General features: G+C 38.9%; 1 protein-coding gene and 1 long non-coding RNA gene across 2 annotated transcripts; one reads left to right on the forward strand and one right to left on the reverse strand.

The window, feature by feature from the left end:
- Positions 1 to 1,196: 1,196 nt before the first annotated feature.
- Positions 1,197 to 4,311, reverse strand: LOC124874282. The gene is made up of 3 exons (XR_007039749.1): positions 4,176 to 4,311; positions 1,802 to 1,906; positions 1,197 to 1,531 (listed from the first exon to the last, which is right to left on the reverse strand). It is a non-coding gene; the product is annotated as an uncharacterized LOC124874282 (long non-coding RNA).
- Positions 4,312 to 4,331: 20 nt separating this feature from the next.
- On the forward strand, positions 4,332 to 15,985 carry spsb1 (splA/ryanodine receptor domain and SOCS box containing 1). The gene is made up of 3 exons (XM_047375571.1): positions 4,332 to 4,488; positions 10,229 to 11,103; positions 14,615 to 15,985. Exons 2-3 carry the CDS (start codon positions 10,410 to 10,412, stop codon positions 14,740 to 14,742), a joined length of 822 nt encoding a protein of 273 aa, XP_047231527.1. The 5' UTR covers positions 4,332 to 4,488; positions 10,229 to 10,409; the 3' UTR covers positions 14,743 to 15,985.
- The last annotated feature ends 4,242 nt before the right edge of the window (positions 15,986 to 20,227 follow it).

The following is a 20,227-nucleotide window of genomic DNA, read 5'->3' on the forward strand; positions in this document are numbered from 1 at the left end:
TCAATGCATATCTCCATTCACCCCCACCACCCCAGGCCTCCATCCCCTGTGGAGGCAGCACACTCTGCCAGCCGTGGAGTGGGACGTACTATCGATCCTGCTGAACTGATGGTTTCTAAAAGGGAGCCAGTAAGCATGTCTGTTTGCCCCTCCTCCACTGAGGAACGGCCCTGAGATATCACCGAGCTCAGCACATTGCACCATCTCCGCATGGGAAAATGGGATTTTTACCAGCAGATGAGCTGAGTGGAAGGTAATTTAAGTCGCAAAAGCTATGTTCCTAACGGAGGATGTAAAACGAGCCAAGTTACCTTCAGAAGCCTCACACATTGGACAAATAAGGTCATATTTAAAGGTCTCTCTTAATTTAGTCCCTGTCAAGGAGAATTTACAGGACATATGTGAAAATAAGCATGAGGGACTGAGTGAAAAGCCAGTGAATGGGGAAACTCATCAATGAAGCTTTCAGACGTTGATCATGGCGTGTGTGTGTACCTGGCTGCTCTATGTTGGGAAGAAAAAATATCCTGAATGTGTTCAGAGACAAGAGGTGGTATGTGCTTCAAAGCAGCCGCTGGATGGCACTAAAGTACTCAGTTTTAACAAACCTCGCCTGAATTTTGCTGCATTTACTTTGACTCACAAATTCCTCCACATTTGAACCATGGCAGCAACTACCACATACACGAATTTAACTGAACCATTTACCTGAATCATTTACTTGGGGACACTGTTATAGCTGATGATTATATATGAATATTGATTTCTGTTATGATTTCCTTGTTAATGAACAATCTTGGAACAGTTATTGCTTGTTAAGATTTGAGTCTAAAAGACAGGAAGTGATTGTACTGGTTGTCCAGAACATGAAGGTTATGTGCAGGGTGGATCATTCTGTTCAGTTAGGCAGGCAGGTAATTAGGTTTCACCAGCTATGGGAGCTCAAGGTATTGGGGTTTTGCTGAGAAACTTTTTTTTTTCTTGCGAATAAACAAAATGTTAGATTGTCATTTGCCAGGGAGGCATGAAGGTTATTAAAAATAGCATAATCCGATTAAAGGAAATGTGCAACTGAGTGGGATCATTTTAAAAATGTGCAAAATGTGCATTTATAATAATTAAAATAATTTAAAAAAACTAAAGCAAACATACATAAAATAAGATTTAAAAATAACTAATATCCCTTGATAGTTAATCTGTCCTTTCATTTATTTGAATTTGCTCAATCTTTTTAGATTCTAGTGTATTTGGTGCATTCACCTTATTGGAAATTAGCAGTGGCTGAAAACCATCTAACTCTGCTCTGATTGGAAGGAGTTGGGGAAGTCAGCGGGAGGCAGGGAGATGAATGCAGCTTTCAGGACCTCCTGTCAAGCTGTGGAAATGTGAAGGGACCCTTAGGCCTGAGAGCATGGCAGGCAGAGTCCTGACTGGTAGATCTGGAAGATGTCATGTTGAATATTGTGCTGGTCCTTTAAATTGGTGCAATAGATTGTGTCTTGACAAAGGAAGAGTACTGCTTAGGATTTTTCTGATGGAAGGAAATGAAAAGGCTGTTTGGGGCAAACATAGCAGGAGATGTCTGCCACAGCTGTGCAGTCAATATATGACTTTAATAGAACCCTTCTGAAAACATGTAGGACAAAAGATAGTAAAGAAATTCACTAGCAGATTAAAAACAAAGTCATTGACATCTATTAGACTAGAAAGTGTTACAAAGCCATTTCCCAGGCTTATTGGAAATGGCTGCAAGTTGTCCACGGTGATATAACATATCGTATTGAAAAGAAATGCCACTCACAATATGGCGGCGACGTTGACGGTACGATCCGGAAGCCCATGCCGTGTCTACACCTCCCCAACGGGGTTGTTTCCGTCTCACTTCCGGGGCTCCGCCGGATTCATTCTGCAGCCAGAACAGAACCCTCTCATCGTTAAATCGGGAAAAGACAACACAAAATCAGAAAATTATAGACCCATTGCTTTAACATCAAATATATGCAAAATAATGGAAAAAATGATTAATAATAGATTAACATATTATTTGAAAAGCAACGGGTACATTACTAAAGTGCAAAGTGGTTTTAGAAAAGGGAAAAATATTAATGACCCAACGTTGTGTTTAGAACGTGAAATCAGAAGAGCGCAAGTTAATAAAGAAAGTGTAGTAGCTGTATTTTTTGACATAGAGAAAGCTTATGACATGATGTGGGTTGAAGGATTACTGATTAAATTAAATTAAATGAAAATTACTGGGAAAATGTTTTAGCTGGATTCAAAACTTTTTAACAAATAGAACTCTTCAAGTTAGAATAGATCAAGAAATGTCAACAAAATATGTCATAGACATTGGAACACCTCAAGGTGGTATTATAAGTCCAATGTTGTTCACCATAATGATAAACGACGTATTTTCAGAAATTGGAAAAGAAATAGGATGTTCACTTTTTGCTGATGATGGAGCCATATGGAAAAGAGGGAAAAATGTAAGGATAACTGGAAAGAAAATACAGGCTGAGATAAGAAGGATAGAGGAGTGGGCTTTTCAATGGGGATTCAAGTTCTCAGTCAAGAAAACAAAAGTTATGGTAAAAAAAAACAAGAGAGGAAATAACATTAAAATTATATAATCAAGAATTAGAACAAGTTAAATGTATAAAGTTTTTAGGAATATGGTTTTATGAGAAAATCCTATGGAATATACATATTCAGAAAATGATAGATAAATGTAAGAAACTATTAAATATTTTGAGATGTTTGTCTGGCAGTGACTGGGGAGCAGACAGGGAAGCTTTAAAACAAATTTACACAGGATTGATCAGCTCAAATATAGATTATGGAAGTATTATATATGGTTCAGCAGCAAAGACGCACTTGGAAAAATTTAATATTATATAACATCAAGCCTTAAGACTTTGTACAGGAGCTTTCAAAACAACCCCAACAACAGCACTTGAAGTAGAAATGGGAGAAATGCTGTTAGATTTGAGGAGAACACAATTAGCAATAAATTACTGGATAAACTTACAAGGCAATAACCTGGGTCATCTAACATGAGACATCTTGAAGCCAAAAAATTAAAAAAGAGACAAGAAGTTTTGGATGGATCATTAAAAAATAACAGAAGAGTTTCATATACATAATACAGTAATAAGTCCAATACTGCCAATAGCTGTTGTACCAGCCTGGATCTTACCAGAAGCACAATTAATGACATATCTACCATATGTCATTAATGGAAAAAAAAGAAAAGAACATGCATATTAGAGTTGAATACAGTACAGGAATATGTTAACAATTATTATCAATACCTTCAGATTTATACAGATGCATCAAAAACAAATGATAAAAAGGAATGGCATTCTTAGTACCAGAATTTCAAATAAAAATAGGAAAATGAATAACAAATTTTTTATCAGTATACACAGGAGAAATATTGGCAATACTTTTAGCAGACATAAAACCTTTAAAAACAATAACTTGTTCAGATTCAAGCTCAAGCTCAGTATTATTGAGTTTAAAACTTAACCATTCAGACAGCAGGCCAGACATTCTACTAGAAATACAGCAAACTTTATTCAGGCTACAAATGATGGTTTTATCAATAGTATTTTTTATGGGTTCCAGCACATATTGGGGTTAAAGGAAATGAGATGGCAGATAAGATGGCTAAGAAGGCAACACAAAATCATATCAATTTTACAGTACATTTAAGTAAATAAGGAGCAAAGAGCATCATCAAACAAAAATTGAAGGAAGAATGGCAGAAAAGGTGGGATGGAGAAAGAAAAGGAAGATGGTTTTATAGGATCAAAAAGGCAGTTGGTGAAAAAAGAACTGGAAGAAGGAGCAGAAAGGAGGAAAGGGTAATAACAAGACTAAGATTAGGACATACAGGACTTAATTATACACTGTTTAAAATACATAAACATAATACAGGACAACGTGACCACTGTGGGATGGATGAAACAATTGAACATGTTATAGTGTCAGAAATATGAGCTGGAAAGAAGAGGTATGAAGAGAGAATTTGAAAGGATTAAAGAAGAGTTTAGTATAATAGATTCAGTACAAAAGAACATAGGGAGCAAACATATACAAATTATTTAAGATTCCTAAAAAGAACAAAACTATTTGAAAGAATTTGATTATATAAGAAAGATATTAATCCATACCAGTCGGTGGCGGCAATGCACATCATAACGTTATTTGCCAACTGCCAAAAAAATAACACAGAAGAAGAAGAAGAAGAACCCTCTCATCTTTACTGCAGAACGTCACGGGGAGGTACTAATCTGCTGGTGCAGCTGGGAGCATTTTACCACGTGATTCGAGTGATGTCAGAGCAGTCATCACCATTTCATCTAATTCATGTCGGGGGCTCAAATGGTAAAAGGTGAGACGGCGGGGAAAAGAAGGAAAACTACTATGAAGTAGACGAAGACTGACCCGGTTCTCCGTTGATCTCCGCCTCACAATTCAAACAAGGTCAGCTTTCTTTTGTGTTCGTGTAACCTACAGACAAAGCGAATGTTTTGTTTTCGGTGTTCCTCTCTTAACATCCTAAATACATAGGAAAAACAACGGCTGGCTGTTAAGCACTCTGCGTCCCCGAGCGTTGAGCGTAGAGATAAAGTCCCTGTTTTGTCTTTGTAGTCTCTAGATAACATTAACCGCGTTTTGTTGCTGTTTATGCTAATCACAACAGATTTGTATTGCAGTTTTTTTTTTTTTTTTTTGTAACGAACCGGTTTGGTTTCAGGTAAACGGTTAAAAAGTAGCGAGGTTGTCAACCAATGGTCCTTAACGTTCGGGTGACTTGACGTGGAAGTTCGTCGAACGTTAGCTTGGCCTATGGGTGCTTGTATGGAGATTAGCTTTCTTTTAAAACGGCTAACATGACAAACTCAGCGGTTAGTAGGCCCACGGATGGCCGTTTACTCGCTTACCTGAACTAGTGAGCTTTAACAAGACAAGTCAGAATAATAACTTCATTTATAAACAACATTTCAAGGTCTTACGTTAGTCTTCATCAGCAGGTAGTACTGACGAAGACTAACTTAGCTTCTGCTAGCTTTTTTTTGTTTGTCGGGAGGTGAGTATCCTAGCTTATTTAAAGTTGAAGTAACGTGTAGTAAAATGTTTCGAGTTTTAAAGTCAACCAAAGTTTAGAAGGCAGGGTAAACGTAGCAAATCAGTAAGCTCACACACAGCAACTTTACATAGCTAGACAGGACCGTAAAGCACAGTTTTTCAGGGCCAAATGTTAGTCTCATATATATTTTTTATGGAGTTGTAAGAGAGGATTAAACAAACTAAAAAGAAGCTAAACAAAACTCTCTCATACTGTTGGGCTTGCAGTATCTTATCAGTGAAATCAGTGGAGTCTTTGATGTGAGCTGTACTGAGGGCTTGATGTAAACATCCCCAAACTTAGACAATAGGGAACACAAAGGAAGTCTGCATTTGCCACAATAGGATGAACTGGAAAATGGAAGTATCTATTCCAAAAGGGATTGGAGAGGGGGAGTGGTACATTTAAAAAACAAAATCATATTCTTACATTAAAAATCCTATTTTCTTTAGCCTTATCTTGATAAAACATTTTGTGTCCTGAAAGCTGAGTAGCATGCAGAAGGTTTGTTCTTCTCACTGATAAAATGATTGACTTTGGTAAACTTTTAATTATATCTGCCAATCAATAATCTGCCTAAGTTGAACTGGGCACAGTCTAAATTGATCCTTATATGCAAAACAAATGTTTTCTTCTCTCAGCAAATTCAATGAGCCCCTCCTTTTGCATTGTAATCAAGTCTGAACCAAACCAGGGGCCCCGGTCAGTCCAGTCCAAGCCTGGCTTTTAGCCCGCAAAAGAAAGCGAGCCACAAGCCAACCTGTATTACTTCTGTTTGTATTTGTAATAAATTACAATTTAAAAAGTGGGGACTCTTTAATTTGTTATGGTTCGGGTTTTTTTTTTTTTTCCCAATGAAAGGAATAATGGTAAAGTCCTGACTCAAAGGTTTTGCAAATTACCATGTTTCATCCTGTGTGAATGCTGGACAGCCAATGAAAGGGAGATAGTTTACATTCAAATGCAGGCCACTCGTTGCTGGCTTTTTCTAACCTCCTGTTTTCCAATAAGTGAGGAGACATGACCCATTTAAATGGTTGTTTACTTGCATTAGAAGAAGAGCCAAGGCGGTGCTCAATGAACTCTTGTCTACAATTTAATTAGAGTGGCCTTCCCAGCAGCATAATTTTTCACATTACAAAACGCTCTGCACTGTGGCACTGCTGTACAGTGAGACACAGAATGACCACAGGATACCTGAGGCACCTGCATACAAATCCCTTTTAGAATACTATCCTACAAATATATGGGTATTTTGTTGTAAAGCAAAATACAGTTTAACTTTAAAGCACAATTTTGATCCAAAGACGTGTTTAACCTGAACCGTAAATCTCTGTAATAAAACGGTGCAAGTGCCATGTTACATCCGGTTTTTGATGGAAACATGAAAAGGTATATTTTTGCCAGAGATATTGAATGCTCTTTTACTTGGATGTGTTTATGAGGCCATCACACCACCTCTTATTTCTGGCGCATCCGTATCTTTCATTTTAGTGGAATATTGTTGCCCTCTGGAGGAAAAGTAATCTAACGTTTCGTCTTGGTGCTGCTGCTATTGATGTAATTCAATTTTGCACATTTTAGAAGGATTTACCTTCTTGGTTGTTCTTGTATTCTTACCTCCAAGTCCTCATCAATTTTCTTTTTTTTTTCTCTTTCAAATCCAACTTTGTGGCATTAAATCCTGAATTGTCTGGGTCACTATATTAAGTGTTGTCAGGGCTATTTGATTAGCTGTTAAAACTATTACCATTATGTTGCAATTTGTTCTAGTTTATTAAAAGAAGCTGGAGAACCCAGACGTATGAAAGCAGACAACTAATCATTACGTTTTAAATCTTGTTTCTCTCCCATATTTGTGCACTTTAATTTGATTATATATGGAATAATGTAATGGAGACATGCCTCAAAAGACAATTATCTTTTTCCTTGTTTTTTTTGTAAATTCATATAAAACATCCAAATATAATAATGAAATTTTCAATTGGCTGAAAGTTGAGAGAAGCTAGTGTTGTACATTTCCTCCTGGAAATAATACAAAGGTTTTGTGTTTTTTTTTTACTTTCTATAAAGCAGTAGTTTTTCAAAAAAATAGAATTACAAAAATATATAGGGAATTTTTAATTTTAAAATGGTAAACTCAAATGAGAATCTATAATATGTAATTTTTATGTTGTACCATCTGGATAATTTGTTGTAATCGATGAATAATCAGTTCAGGACTGTCTGTTTGGGGTTACACAGTGGTGGGGTTATGAGGCTACAAAACTGTCCTGTGACCAGCTCAAATACTATAAATCAAACACACAAGTTGGAACCATTCCTCACTTTAGTCTCCTGTTTATGAAGTTTTTGTTCATGTCAGCTGGAGAACTCTATGAATGTTGTTTAAAGTTAAAACGACTCTTTCTGTTTGTGTAATCAGTCTATTATAGTTCATCTCTGCTAACAGACGTTAGACTGTTGGGTAACAGAAACTTGCTGATCTTGTTTCTCTAGGTTAGTTGTATTGAGCCGATTTAAAAGGTAAAAACAACGCCAAACGGTCCAAGATTTTAGAGATGAACCTGAGGAAATTTCATCCTATAATCATCAATTGATGTATCATGACGATGGTTCGCCTTCCATAGCTTTCTTAAGGCTGTACAGTAGCAGAAACAAGTTTTCTAAGTAAGTGTCTGAGTATGTCTTGGGACACGGTTGTCCTAACATGTTTTTCTCTCTCTAAGAATCACATGAGAACAAAGGCACTTTTGAGGCCACTTGCAGCCCTGCAGCTCCAAACGTTTAAACCAAGTTCAATTGAAACATGTAGTTTTTTGTTAGATGTAACCATTTCCAACAAACAATGTTTGTATTTTTTTGTTTATGTTAGCTGATCAGGATAACATTAAAGATGTACAGAAAAGTCTTTAGTGTGAAATTATTAATGACTGAAGACCTTGCCAACTACTTCGAGTATCAATGATCTGTTTAAAAGTCAAATGAAACACAGAAGCTGTTATCACCTTTACACTGTATTCCACAGAGGCATGTCAGCTTTTTTGGCAGGCAGCCACTTGACTTGAACTTAAAGAAAAGTTCACATATTAGAGCAAAGTTATTTTTAAGTCCTTTGCCTGGTTTTGACATGTATTGTGGTTGATCCAGATGTAATTGAACTACACTAATGGCATCCATTTACACCTGTCATTTAAATCCATCCTGGGTCAAATGCACCTTGTGGAAAAAAGTATGTAGCCACATTATATGTGGGTTGTTACCTGAACAATTAACAGGTCTGCTGATGATGCCTTCAGTCACTAGCGCTACAGTATCAGACATCAGGCCGACTAGGTTTCAGCCGGGTCTAAATTTCCTGGGTTTTTCGTCTAGAAACTCTTAAAGCTTACGTTAAGATATAATGACTGAGACAGTTAACCATAGATATTGTGGCATTTCTCAAAGCAGCATCAGCAGAGACTTTAACCCATAAAACCGTAGTAAAACCATTTATGGCCCACTGGCAAACCTTTATTAATGTACACGCCTACTGCTGCATAAATGTGACTGGATATTTCAGAGATTTTGCGCCTTGCACGAAATATTTTAAAATGTGAGTTCAGCTGTATTGTGGATAGTGTATTTAATAGCTTTAGGTTAGCTGGCCGCAGTGGTGATGTAATGCTTATCTTTTATTTAAACCAAGAGCTGTTCAGGTTATATTTCTTTAGTTTGTCAAGCTGCCTTGTTTGTTTGGTGGTCTGAATGTGTCCCAGGATGAACTGCCTTCAGACTGCCAAACTATTGCAGATTAAATTGTCCCAGGCCACCCCAAAGAAAACCATCCTCAGTGCTTCTTGAGGAGGTTCACGCCTGGATTTAGCGCTGTCCAGATAACATTGATCACTCATGACATATGTTACTGTGAGGAAAGGATGGGTGAAAAGGATTTAAAGTTTTATCACAGTATTTTATCTGGTGTGATAACAAAAGTGACTAAGAAATATTTACAAAATTTTTTTGGCAGCTGTGTGGCTTTGACTGTGTGTTACCACAGTCAAAGCCACACAAACACAAGTACTCCTTTATTTAAAAAAAAAAACACATTTCAAATGGGCTTCTTCAAGAAACCTGTTGGAGAAGTGTGCTCTCAAAGAATCAACAGTGGTAAAAATAGTTAATGTAACAATTCTGACAGTACTGTTTGTTTTTGGGGTTTCAGACATCATTAATTAGATTTTATCATTGTCACGATAAGTCAATATTCTTATCAGAATAAGAAAATTTTCCTCATGACGGAAAGCGATACAATTAAATGACCATCCCAGCTGAACAGGCCGTGTTTGAACCTTCTCACCTTTCTCATGGAGCCATCTGGATTTGGAAATGTTTGAAGTCTTTTGGAAATATCAGTTCAAAGGTCTACAGCCAAGTGAATGTGTTCAGATTAGGGGTGCACCGATTAATCTGCCCCGATTTCCTTAAATTTGGATGATTGGCTGATACCTCCATGTGAAAGAGTTTTCTTTTTCTCCACCGATCCTATCTATCTCCACAAAGATCTGAAAATCACCAACCGTCTCCTTTTGCTCTGTCATGTGAGAGGGCTGACTGACAGACACCCCCTCCCCTCCCACCAGGTCACGTGTGCGGTTCGCAACTGTTGACAACATAAGATTGGAACATTGAAGGTGTGTTGTGACCTTTTGACCCCTGAAAGTCTTGGTTATAAAGAAAATTGGAATCAGCAGGTCAAGCTTTTCAAAGATCGGTGATTGGCCAGAAAACGGTGCACCTCTAGATTGGATTGCTGTTTTTATAAGTAATGCCAACCCCGCTTGTTGAGAATATTACATGCTAAAGACGAATGCTAGATTCTATAGCCATTTTGACTTGGTTCTAAAATAATAGCAAATCCCTTGTATAAATGATGACCACTCACAGCAAGAGGGTTAGAGAAATATTTTAAATGTTGGTAATAATATTTTAACAAAAATTCATGCCACAAAATTCTGTTCAGGGCACCTATACTCCTGATGCTCACATTGAACATCTGCAGGAAAGAAAATCTTATTGACTTGTTTTGTGTGCTTTCATGTCTCAATTGTCCAGACTGGCCTTTAACACCTCAATTTGGTGGTCTGCATCAGACACAGCACAGCCAAGTGGCATCTCAGGCTGCAGAAGCACGGCGAAGGGGAGGCTCTGAGGCTGAATACTCCCCCCATTGGTCTTCGAGGCGGGGGGAGGAGGAAGAGGTGGTCAACGAAGAGCTGCTATACCCACCTGGAGCATGGGGCAGAAAGTCCCAGGTGGCATTAAAACTATTGACATGCGGGATCCGGCGTTCAGTCCCCTAACATTGGAGCTACAGGCCCTGAGTCACACAAAGCCATCTAGACTAGACCTTCTGTTGGACATGCCTCCCGCCAGCCTGGACACCCAGATCCAGCATTCGTGGCACAACGATGACCGCTCACTCAATGTGTTTGTGAAGGACGACAACAATTTGGTGTTCCATAGGCACCCTGTGGCGCAGAGCACAGACGCCATCAGGGGACGTGTTGGCTACACCAGGGGACTGCATGTATGGGAGATCAACTGGGCGATGCGGCAGAGGGGCACGCACGCAGTGGTTGGTGTTGCAACGAGCGACGCACCGCTGCATTCTGTGGGCTACACGGCTTTGGTGGGAAGCAACTCTGAATCCTGGGGTTGGGACCTGTGCAGAAGTAAACTCTACCACGATGGCAAGAATTTCCCTGGAAAAACCTACCCAGCCTTCCTTGAGCCAGACGACAGCTTCATAATACCAGACTCCCTCTTGGTAGTCCTGGACATGGATGAGGGCACTCTGGGTTACATAGTGGATGGACATTACCTTGGTGTGGCCTTTAGAGGACTCAAAGGCAAGAAGCTGCACCCGATAGTGAGTGCTGTGTGGGGACACTGTGAAATACGAATGCGGTACATAAATGGGCTTGATCGTAAGTATAAAATTTAAATGTCTTAACATGTTGCCGTGAGATTGTTTGTAGAGGTTTTATAGCCAGAGGACTTATTGATGCATCTAAAAAGGCTTCTGTAGAGCACAGCAGGGTTATTTGTAAAATATTTTCTATACTGGCCCTAATTCAGAATTACTGCTATGTATTTTGCAGTTTTGATCAGTTATTTGATCAGTGACTCGCCGTTGTGCCGTAGGGATTTGTGTGTCCTTATGAAGAAGAACTTTCACAGTAAAGACTGATCTTCAAGGGACCTGCCCTACTGTCACTTACTGTACTTTGGCTCAAGTGGTAGGTTGGGGAGCCTCCTGTATAGATGTTAGTAAAACATCGGGAGGTTCTGGATGTTCATGAGCACAAATTGACATTGCTCAGTATCACAGTGATTTATAGAAGACCAATAAGGCCTATAAAAATTGAATAATCCCATTTTTGCTTAGCTTTTGGTGTAGAAACATCCGTGCACATCAGACCCTGTACTCCCCATCTGTCCCAAGTGTTTTGTGCTCATTAGATTTTTATGTCCGACTCTAGTGACCCTAGTTTTGTGCCCGTGCAAGAAAAGGACCAAAGATAATCTCTTATTCACAAAAGCTAGCTTCAGTTTGAAGTGACAGTTTGTCTTTCTCTTAGCTTTAGAGCTAAGCTAAACCCATGCTTTAAGACTGAGGCCATTTCCAGACTCCGAGTGCTCCATATTCAGAGGTAGATGTGTAGCTGGGATTGCACAAGTAAAGCTCCAATACTGGCTTGAACTCTCATATAAACCCACACCCTCTTAGTTGCAGTTAGTTTTCCTCCTACTCATCAGGACAATGGTTTCAAAGGCTTTCATCTGACAGCTTGACTGATGGATCCTACAGAAAGTTTGCAGCTGAAAAAAATCTCCCTACTTCCTGGATAGATTTGGCCACTGGCGCCAAACTTAGACATAGTTTGCATGTGTGGGCCTTACCCCTGCGGGCGATGCACACTACAGTCTACTAGATGAGGTGTTTTGTCTCGTGTTTAAATTTCAAGATGTCTTTTAACTGTTTGTATTGCTTTTGAACACAGGAGACTCATTTCTTTTAGAGTCTAAAAGCATCTCGAGTATATGCATTATATACGTACTTCTGTCCCAGAAGTTTAGATATTCTGTAATTTTTTGTGACTCCACCCCTTTGTGAATTTTTTGTACTTTAAATAGTCTTCATTTTATTTGCAAGCAGGCATGGATCATTGTAAGATTGTCATGGTATGATAGCATTGGGCCTAAATGTGACGGTTTCAGTTTTAATACAAATATACACAATTTGATCGAATATATTTTACTTAAAATTGGCAATTATTCCTGCTGATGCTAAAATGAAATTATAATTGTACTGTTATTCATGATGTAATTAATATTTCGGTTTTCACCCTTTTTATCTAGTAGTACTTTAAAATTGCTTGTTGCAAAGACTATTTTTTTCCTGATCTGCTCTGTTAGTCCAAGAAGTTAATAATCCCCGAGCCCAAATAATTAATTAAAGGAAAACTAGGTTTTGGCTTTCTCAGGAGCATCTGTGTGCACATTGTGCAGAATTATCATGCAACTACAAAAACAATTTCTGATCTCATTTAATTTGTGTTTGTTAACGGAATAATTCAACAAATTAAAATATGCAAATAAAGTCTCCCAGCCAAGGAGTCCTTCAGTTGATGATCAGCCTGTTGCGTAGCAGCAACCACAGCCTCCCAGACACCGCTTAGAGAAAGGGACTGTTTACTTTCACCATAATTAAAATCAATAAAACTCCAGTTCAAGAAGGGACCACAAGTTCTCATTAGGTTTTAGGTCGGGTGAGAAAGGGGGCCGTGTCATTATTCTTTCATCTTTAAGGCCTTTGCTGGCTAGCCATGCAGTGGAGTACTACCATGCATGGGGTGGAGCATTGTCATAAAAATCTGTCTTTTTAAAAAGATGCGGATTTGTCTATCTATCAATACTCTTCTAATAAAACAGGCTCTACGTTTTTGAAGTTTGATTCCTCGTTCAACCAGAAAAGGTCCAACAAGCAAATGTTTAAAAATACCAGCCCATTCCAGTACCTCACTCCCACCATACTGGCGTCTGAGTCAAAGTGGACTTCTGTGCCAGTTATTGGGTATGTCAGGAGTCACTCTCATCGGTCCATAAAACCTTTGAAAATCTGTCTACAGAAATTTCTTGGCCCGGTCTTGAACCGGTGTGTCCTGTTCAGTTGCAATGATTGGGTTTCAGTTGTCCTTACTTTAGCCATGTCTCTGAGGACATAGCACCTTGTACATCTGGACACTCCAAGTAGGTCATAGTTCTGGAACATGTCGGCACTGGAGGATGGAGGAGAATGGGTTCCTGGGAGTTCCACATTTGATTCTTCTGAAATCTTCAGTGGTTATTTCTAAACAGAACGTATGATGGTGCTGTGAACACACCTCAATATCAAGGCAGTTTCAGAGTGCTGCATCATTCTGAAAGACTTGGTTTTTACTATTTAAAGTCAAATATTTTGGGCCCATTTTGCCTGGGGTATAGGAGCTGCCTAATAATCATGCACAAATGGTAAAGTAACACAAGTATTACAACATGGTAGATGGTTGGAGGGTCATTTCACAGTCAGGAAAAGTCTGGAATTTGTATTTTCCAGGTCTGGAGAAGTACAGAAAAAATAGTGTTGTGGAAAAAAGGAATTTCAAAACATTATTCCATACTCCCTTGTCTGAATGTTGCATCCATTTGTCTGTCAATCAATCTGTTTGTCCACCATCCATCTAGCTGTCTGTCTGTCTATTATTTTATCAGTTTGTTGCTCCTTTCACCTATCAGTTTGGTAATCATCTGTTCATCCACTCATCAAGATGTTTGTCCATTTCTATCATCCATCTTCTGTTTGTCCATCATCCATCCACTCTATGAATTCATGGCAGATATTACTGCGGTGGCCAGGATTAAAATATAAAACATGAAGAACTATAGCGAACTTTTGTGCTTATAAATTAAAAATTGACTCATAAGGACAGACAACCTTTGAAATCTGAGTCTGGAAAAATGTGGAATTATAAGATTTAAAATGTGTGGAAATCCTGCAGTTTCCTCCTTGAATGGAGCAAGTAGTGAGATACTAAACCAACATGTTGCTAATGCCAACTGTAGCTTGTCACCTCACTACCTTAGCAAGAGTGATGGGTGGTACTTCTTTAGTTTCCACACCATGACGGTCCATATTCTGGCCCAGTTGTTTCCATCCTGAACTGTTTCAACCAGCTTAGTGAAGGTCCCTCCTTTTACCCAGATGATAGTTTAGTATATATATTTTTTTTAAAGTGAAACTTTGTACTGCTAACAAACCCATTCAGATTGGCAGTTTGTTGTTTACACTGCAACTATTCTCATTGATTGTTAAATGTGGGTTACAGAAAGCATTTGCACATGTCTCTGCAAACTGATCCCATTCCTAACCTTTCTCCCTCTTGCCTCTCCCCCTAGCTGAGCCTCTTTCGCTGATGGACCTATGTAGGCGTTCGGTGAGGGTGGCGTTGGGAAGAGACCGGCTGAATGAAATCCACAGACTTCCCCTGCCAGCCTCTCTCAAGAACTACCTGCTCTACCAATGACGAAGCTGACTGACAACACACTCGGCACTCCCTTGTTTCTTTCTCTGGGATCGTCCTTGGGTTTAACTCGTTTGGCAGCATTACTGAAGCCTCCAGGACCGATTCAGCCACCTGTGTGAATCAGAAAGTATGCTTCTGTCAGTGGCAGAACTCCTCTTTAGTTTCTTATCCTGTTTTTATGACTCTTTTCAATTGTAATCTTTAACTTTATAAAATCAGGAATCACTGAGTACTATGCACACACTGATCCAATTGATGCCCTGACAGTCACCATGTTGGTGAACCCCTTCAAGCTAAGTTTTCTTCAGTTATGCATTCTTGTCTTGTAGCGTTGGAAATCTGAATGAAATTGTGCTATGATGTCACTGAGATGAACACACTGAGCTGAAAATGTTAACACAGTGGTGCACTGCTGTTATCTGGCCACAAGATGGCAGTACACTTGCATCAGTCACAAATTGAGCATTATAAGATTCTGGGTTTTAGAAATAGTTTTTAAATATATATTTGCTGTTCCCATGACACAGGAAAGAGATGGCCATTTTATAGAGAGCTCCTGGCGTACTGAATCCGTTTAAAAGCAGCACAGACCTCACTGCGCTCAGGTTTTCCCTGTAACATGGACGTTTCTGCTCAGCTGCAGCAGTGCGGGAATATCATCAGCATTCCTAAACAGAAAGATAATGTCACTGTGATTATTTGTAGCATGCACCGGCAGGAAACTCTTCTCAACAAACTCTTTTTACCTTTTTTGTCGTTTTATTAGTGCAGTAGTTTTCAATCTTGTGCGGTTGAGGCCCAAGAGCATTTTTAAACTCCCATAATCTCCATGTTTGAGCACTGGTTTGCACAAATTAAAACAAAGAATGGAGGAAAAACATGTAAATATTGGCTGACTTTTGGGCCTCACTGGCAGATAACTGAGAACCATTATGTCTTGTTTGTGTTTATTAAATGTATAGCTGGGGGTCAGGGGTCTTTGGAAGCTGGCTTTGTAGGTGCCTGACATGATAAACTTTAGTTTTAAAGCACCATATTGACAGAAAGCGACAATCTACAGCTGCACAAATGTAATAAAAGTAGGTTAGATTGCCAACAGTTTTTCAAATGCCATATCATAAACTTGTCTGTTTTTAAATGTGTAAGAGTGGTACACCTTACTTTTCCTTGCTTGCTTCCACTTGGTTTGTATTACTTGGTGTAAATGTGTTTGTAAGTATCTATTAAAGATTATTTCACATTATTTGTGTTGTTCATTCTCTTGCTGGAATAGACTTGTCATTTTGTTTGCTCAGGCTATCCTCTTGCGTACAAGCAAACCACTGCTTGAAAAGCGACTTGTGTTCAGGTATGTGTGATGTGGTAAACATTTAAGTTTCTTGTACAAGTTATGCGAGTGTACCATCTAGGAAGGATGATTGAAAATAACCTTTTGAACAGGATCAACTAAAAGTGCACTGATTTCAGAACAAATATCACAGATCACAAGTTTTGTTCAGCATAATTTTTTTTTTTTACACATTTCTTGACTTGGGTAAACGTTTTAGAGTTCTTTAGGGCCCATACTAATTATACCAGCTTCCTAATTCACTTATGCCTTATTCTCTGGTTTTATGCAATCATTTTTGTGTCCTAAAATGTTTATTACCAAATGTCAAGACAAAAAGCTTAGGTTTAATAACAATGGCTACATAAAAGGCAGGATAATGTGTTATCTGTTTGCCATCATGGTTTACACTGTAATAAAAGTCAGCCCTCATTCATTTCCCATGCGATAGTTGGAATTTCTTGTGGAAAAGTTTTGCATTATCAGTCTCCACCCATATGAGGTGTGTTTTCACTCTTTCTGCACCATCAGCTAGTGTCAGCGTCATGCTGGTGGGTAGACGGCTTAGTTCAGGTTCAGCTTTCATTTTATTCCCTCACCACTGAACAAGCAAGACTGTAAATGTCAGACAAAACAACGGCTAGATCTACGATTTTTTTGTTTGCGTGTAAAGTGCTTTAATCATAGGCCTCATCTTTACTGCATCTGAGATACAATGCTCTTGAAAGTTGAAAACATCCCTGTGATGATGCACATATTTCTGAAACCTTTACCACCTGAACAAAATTACAGGTCCTTCTCAAAATATTAGCATATTGTGATAAAGTTCATTATTTTCCATAATGTCATGATGAAAATTTAACATTCATATATTTTAGATTCATTGCACACTAACTGAAATATTTCAGGTATTTTATTGTCTTAATACGAATGATTTTGGCATACAGCTCATGAAAACCCAAAATTCCTATCTCACAAAATTAGCATATCATTAAAAGGGTCTCTAAACGAGCTATGAACCTAATCATCTGAATCAACGAGTTAACTCTAAACACCTGCAAAAGATTCCTGAGGCCTTTAAAACTCCCAGCCTGGTTCATCACTCAAAACCCCAATCATGGGTAAGACTGCTGACCTGACTGCTGTCCAGAAGGCCACTATTGACACCCTCAAGCAAGAGGGTAAGACAAAGAAAGAAATTTCTGAACGAATAGGCTGTTCCCAGAGTGCTGTATCAAGGCACCTCAGTGGGAAGTCTGTGGGAAGGAAAATGTGTGGCAGAAAACGCTGCACAACGAGAAGAAGTGACCGGACCCTGAGGAAGATTGTGGAGAAGGGCCGATTCCAGACCTTGGGGGACCTGCGGAAGCAGTGGACTGAGTCTGGAATAGAAACATCCAGAGCCACTGTGCACAGGCGTGTGCAGGAAATGGGCTACAGGTGCCGCATTCCCCAGACCTGGTCTACAGAGAAGCAGCACTGGACTGTTGCTCGGTGGTCCAAAGTACTTTTTTCGGATGAAAGCAAATTCTGCATGTCATTCGGAAATCAAGGTGCTAGAGTCTGGAGGAAGACTGGGGAGAAGGAAATGCCACAATGCCAGAAGTCCAGTGTCAAGTACCCACAGTCAGTGATGGTCTGGGGTGCCGTGTCAGCTGCTGGTGTTGGTCCACTGTGTTTTATCAAGGGCAGGGTCAATGCAGCTAGCTATCAGGAGATTTTGGAGCACTTCATGCTTCCATCTGCTGAAAAGCTTTATGGAGATGAAGATTTCATTTTTCAGCACAACCTGGCACCTGCTCACAGTGCCAAAACCACTGGTAAATGGTTTTACTGACCATGGTATCACTGTGCTCAATTTGCCTGACAACTGTCCTGACCTGAACCCCATAGAGAATCTGTGGGATATTGTGAAGAGAACGTTGAGAGACTCAAGACCCAACACTCTGGATGAGCTAAAGGCCGCTATCGAAGAATCCTGGGCCTCTATAAGACCTCAGCAGTGCCACAGGCTGATTGCCTCCATGCCACGCCGCATTGAAGCAGTCATTTCTGCAAAAGGATTCCCGACCAAGTATTGAGTGCATAACTGTACATGATTATTTGAAGGTTGACGTTTTTTGTATTAAAAACACTTTTCTTTTATTGGTCGGATGAAATATGCTAATTTTGTGAGATAGGAATTTTGGGTTTTCATGAGCTGTATGCCAAAATCATCCGTATTAAGACAATAAAAGACCTGAAATATTTCAGTTAGTGTGCAATGAATCTAAAATATATGAATGTTAAATTTTCATCATGACATTATGGAAAATAATGAACTTTATCACAATATGCTAATATTTTGAGAAGGACCTGTAGTATTTTCACAAAACTGCTGTATCCAACCCTATACTTGTCTTCTGTCCTCTGGTGGCGGATCTAGGTATAACAGGTTCCACTGTTAATGGATTTTAAAGGCCATTAGTGGAACTAAGTACAATGTGGAGATTCCTGAGCTTTTAAGTGGTTCTTTAATAGAGATCCAAAACACGTAAAAACAACATATAATTAAATGTTTTATACAAAACCTACTGTGAAAATGTATAATTTGCAATACTGTTGGTGCTGTAATAAAGTTATGGATCAGTGAATCAATTGTTTTAGGGGTTTTCTAGATTTAAGTAATCTATGGAAAGCAATGATTGTTGAATAAACCCAAACATTTGTTTTATTGCCTTTCAACATAAAACACCATGGATTTATCATTCATTTTGACCAATTTTAAACAGCAGAATTTTCTAATGTGCACGTGGCTTTTAGTGGGTAATTAAGATCTTCTCCGATGACATTTAGACCAGATATTTTGCTGAAATGGAGTAATGTGGACTGTGTACAGTACAAGAAAGTGCATATAAAGCACGAGAATAGTATTAGATTTCATTCTTTGTTATAAGAAATTAAAGTTAATTAAATCTTAGAACTGGTATAATGTGACACTCTTGCTCTTTGTTTTGGCTGCTGCTTTTAAAATGCTGCAGCTGTGGAAATCCCTGACCTGCCAAATTAAAACAACCAAGCACATTTTAGCCACACAATGCAGAGACCATTGAGAATGTGAATCACTAGATGCCAAACTATCTGTCCACAAATAGCACAGAGCCGTGTGACTGTCAGCTACATGTGACGCCTCGGTTTATGGCAGCCAGGAGCTCAGCTGGACGCCAAAGCAAGTTGTGGGTCTTGAAATATAACTCTTATGTAACTATATGTGATTTGATATCTCTGCTGTCGGGTTGATGGGGGTTGTTTGTTTGCAGTCACACACAAAACTGACATGAATTGTTTATGTTCTTATAATCGACAAACACAATCTGCATTTTAAAATGCAGATTGTGTTTATGTTTATTAAGTACATCTGAATCTTTTTACACAGTAAACTGTGGGAAAATGGGAGGTGAACAACAAATGACCAGTCAATCACACAGCTTACCATACTAGATAATCAAAAGTGTAACGTTTTATTACCATTTTGCAAGAGTTGATCACGTAATAAGACAGAAGGGTAAGTAAATTAATCAATTTCTGTCATGTGAAAAATGCAGGCAGTTCAGTGGGTCATATTTTTTTTTGAAGTTCAAATGCAGTATTGCTCCAACTATTGAGGGATCACACATCTTAGGGAATATCTGTTCCAGGCTGCTGGAAAGGAGATGTCGATCGATTAATGAATCTCAGATTCAGGGAGAGCAGAATGACTTTTGTCATTGGACCACGGTCCGTATTCAGAAAGGACCCTAAGACTAAAAGTAGCTCCTAGTGACGTCATTCTAAGAACAATTTTACAATTTCTTGAATTCTAAGATTTTTCTGACCAGGCTCAGCCTTATATATGTGGAGGAACTCCGTCATTGATCGGGGACTCGGAGCAGAGCTGCTGCTACTCCGCATCGAATGGAGTCAGGTTTGGTAATCTGATCAGAAATGTCTGATCAGCTTCAGGGTTTCCCTGTTAGAACTGTGCAACCTGATCTCAGATAAGTGGAAAACATGTGCCAGTTATGAATTAAATATGTGGTATTCAAGAAAAGAGATATAGCATGTCATATACAGGGGTTGGACAATGAAACTGAAACACCTGTCATTTTAGTGTGGGAGGTTTCATGGCTGAATTGGACC

Source organism: Girardinichthys multiradiatus, chromosome 1, assembly GCF_021462225.1.
Source record: "Girardinichthys multiradiatus isolate DD_20200921_A chromosome 1, DD_fGirMul_XY1, whole genome shotgun sequence".
NCBI classification, from domain to species: Eukaryota; Metazoa; Chordata; class Actinopteri; order Cyprinodontiformes; family Goodeidae; genus Girardinichthys; species Girardinichthys multiradiatus.

Bases quoted from the DNA above. Each gene is read 5' to 3' on its own strand.
- spsb1 (XM_047375571.1), top strand. From the start codon at position 10,410: ATGGGGCAGAAAGTCCCAGGTGGCATTAAAACTATTGACATGCGGGAT. The intron at 11,104-14,614 runs GTAAGTATAAAA...CTCTCCCCCTAG, and splicing joins GTACATAAATGGGCTTGATC to CTGAGCCTCTTTCGCTGATG.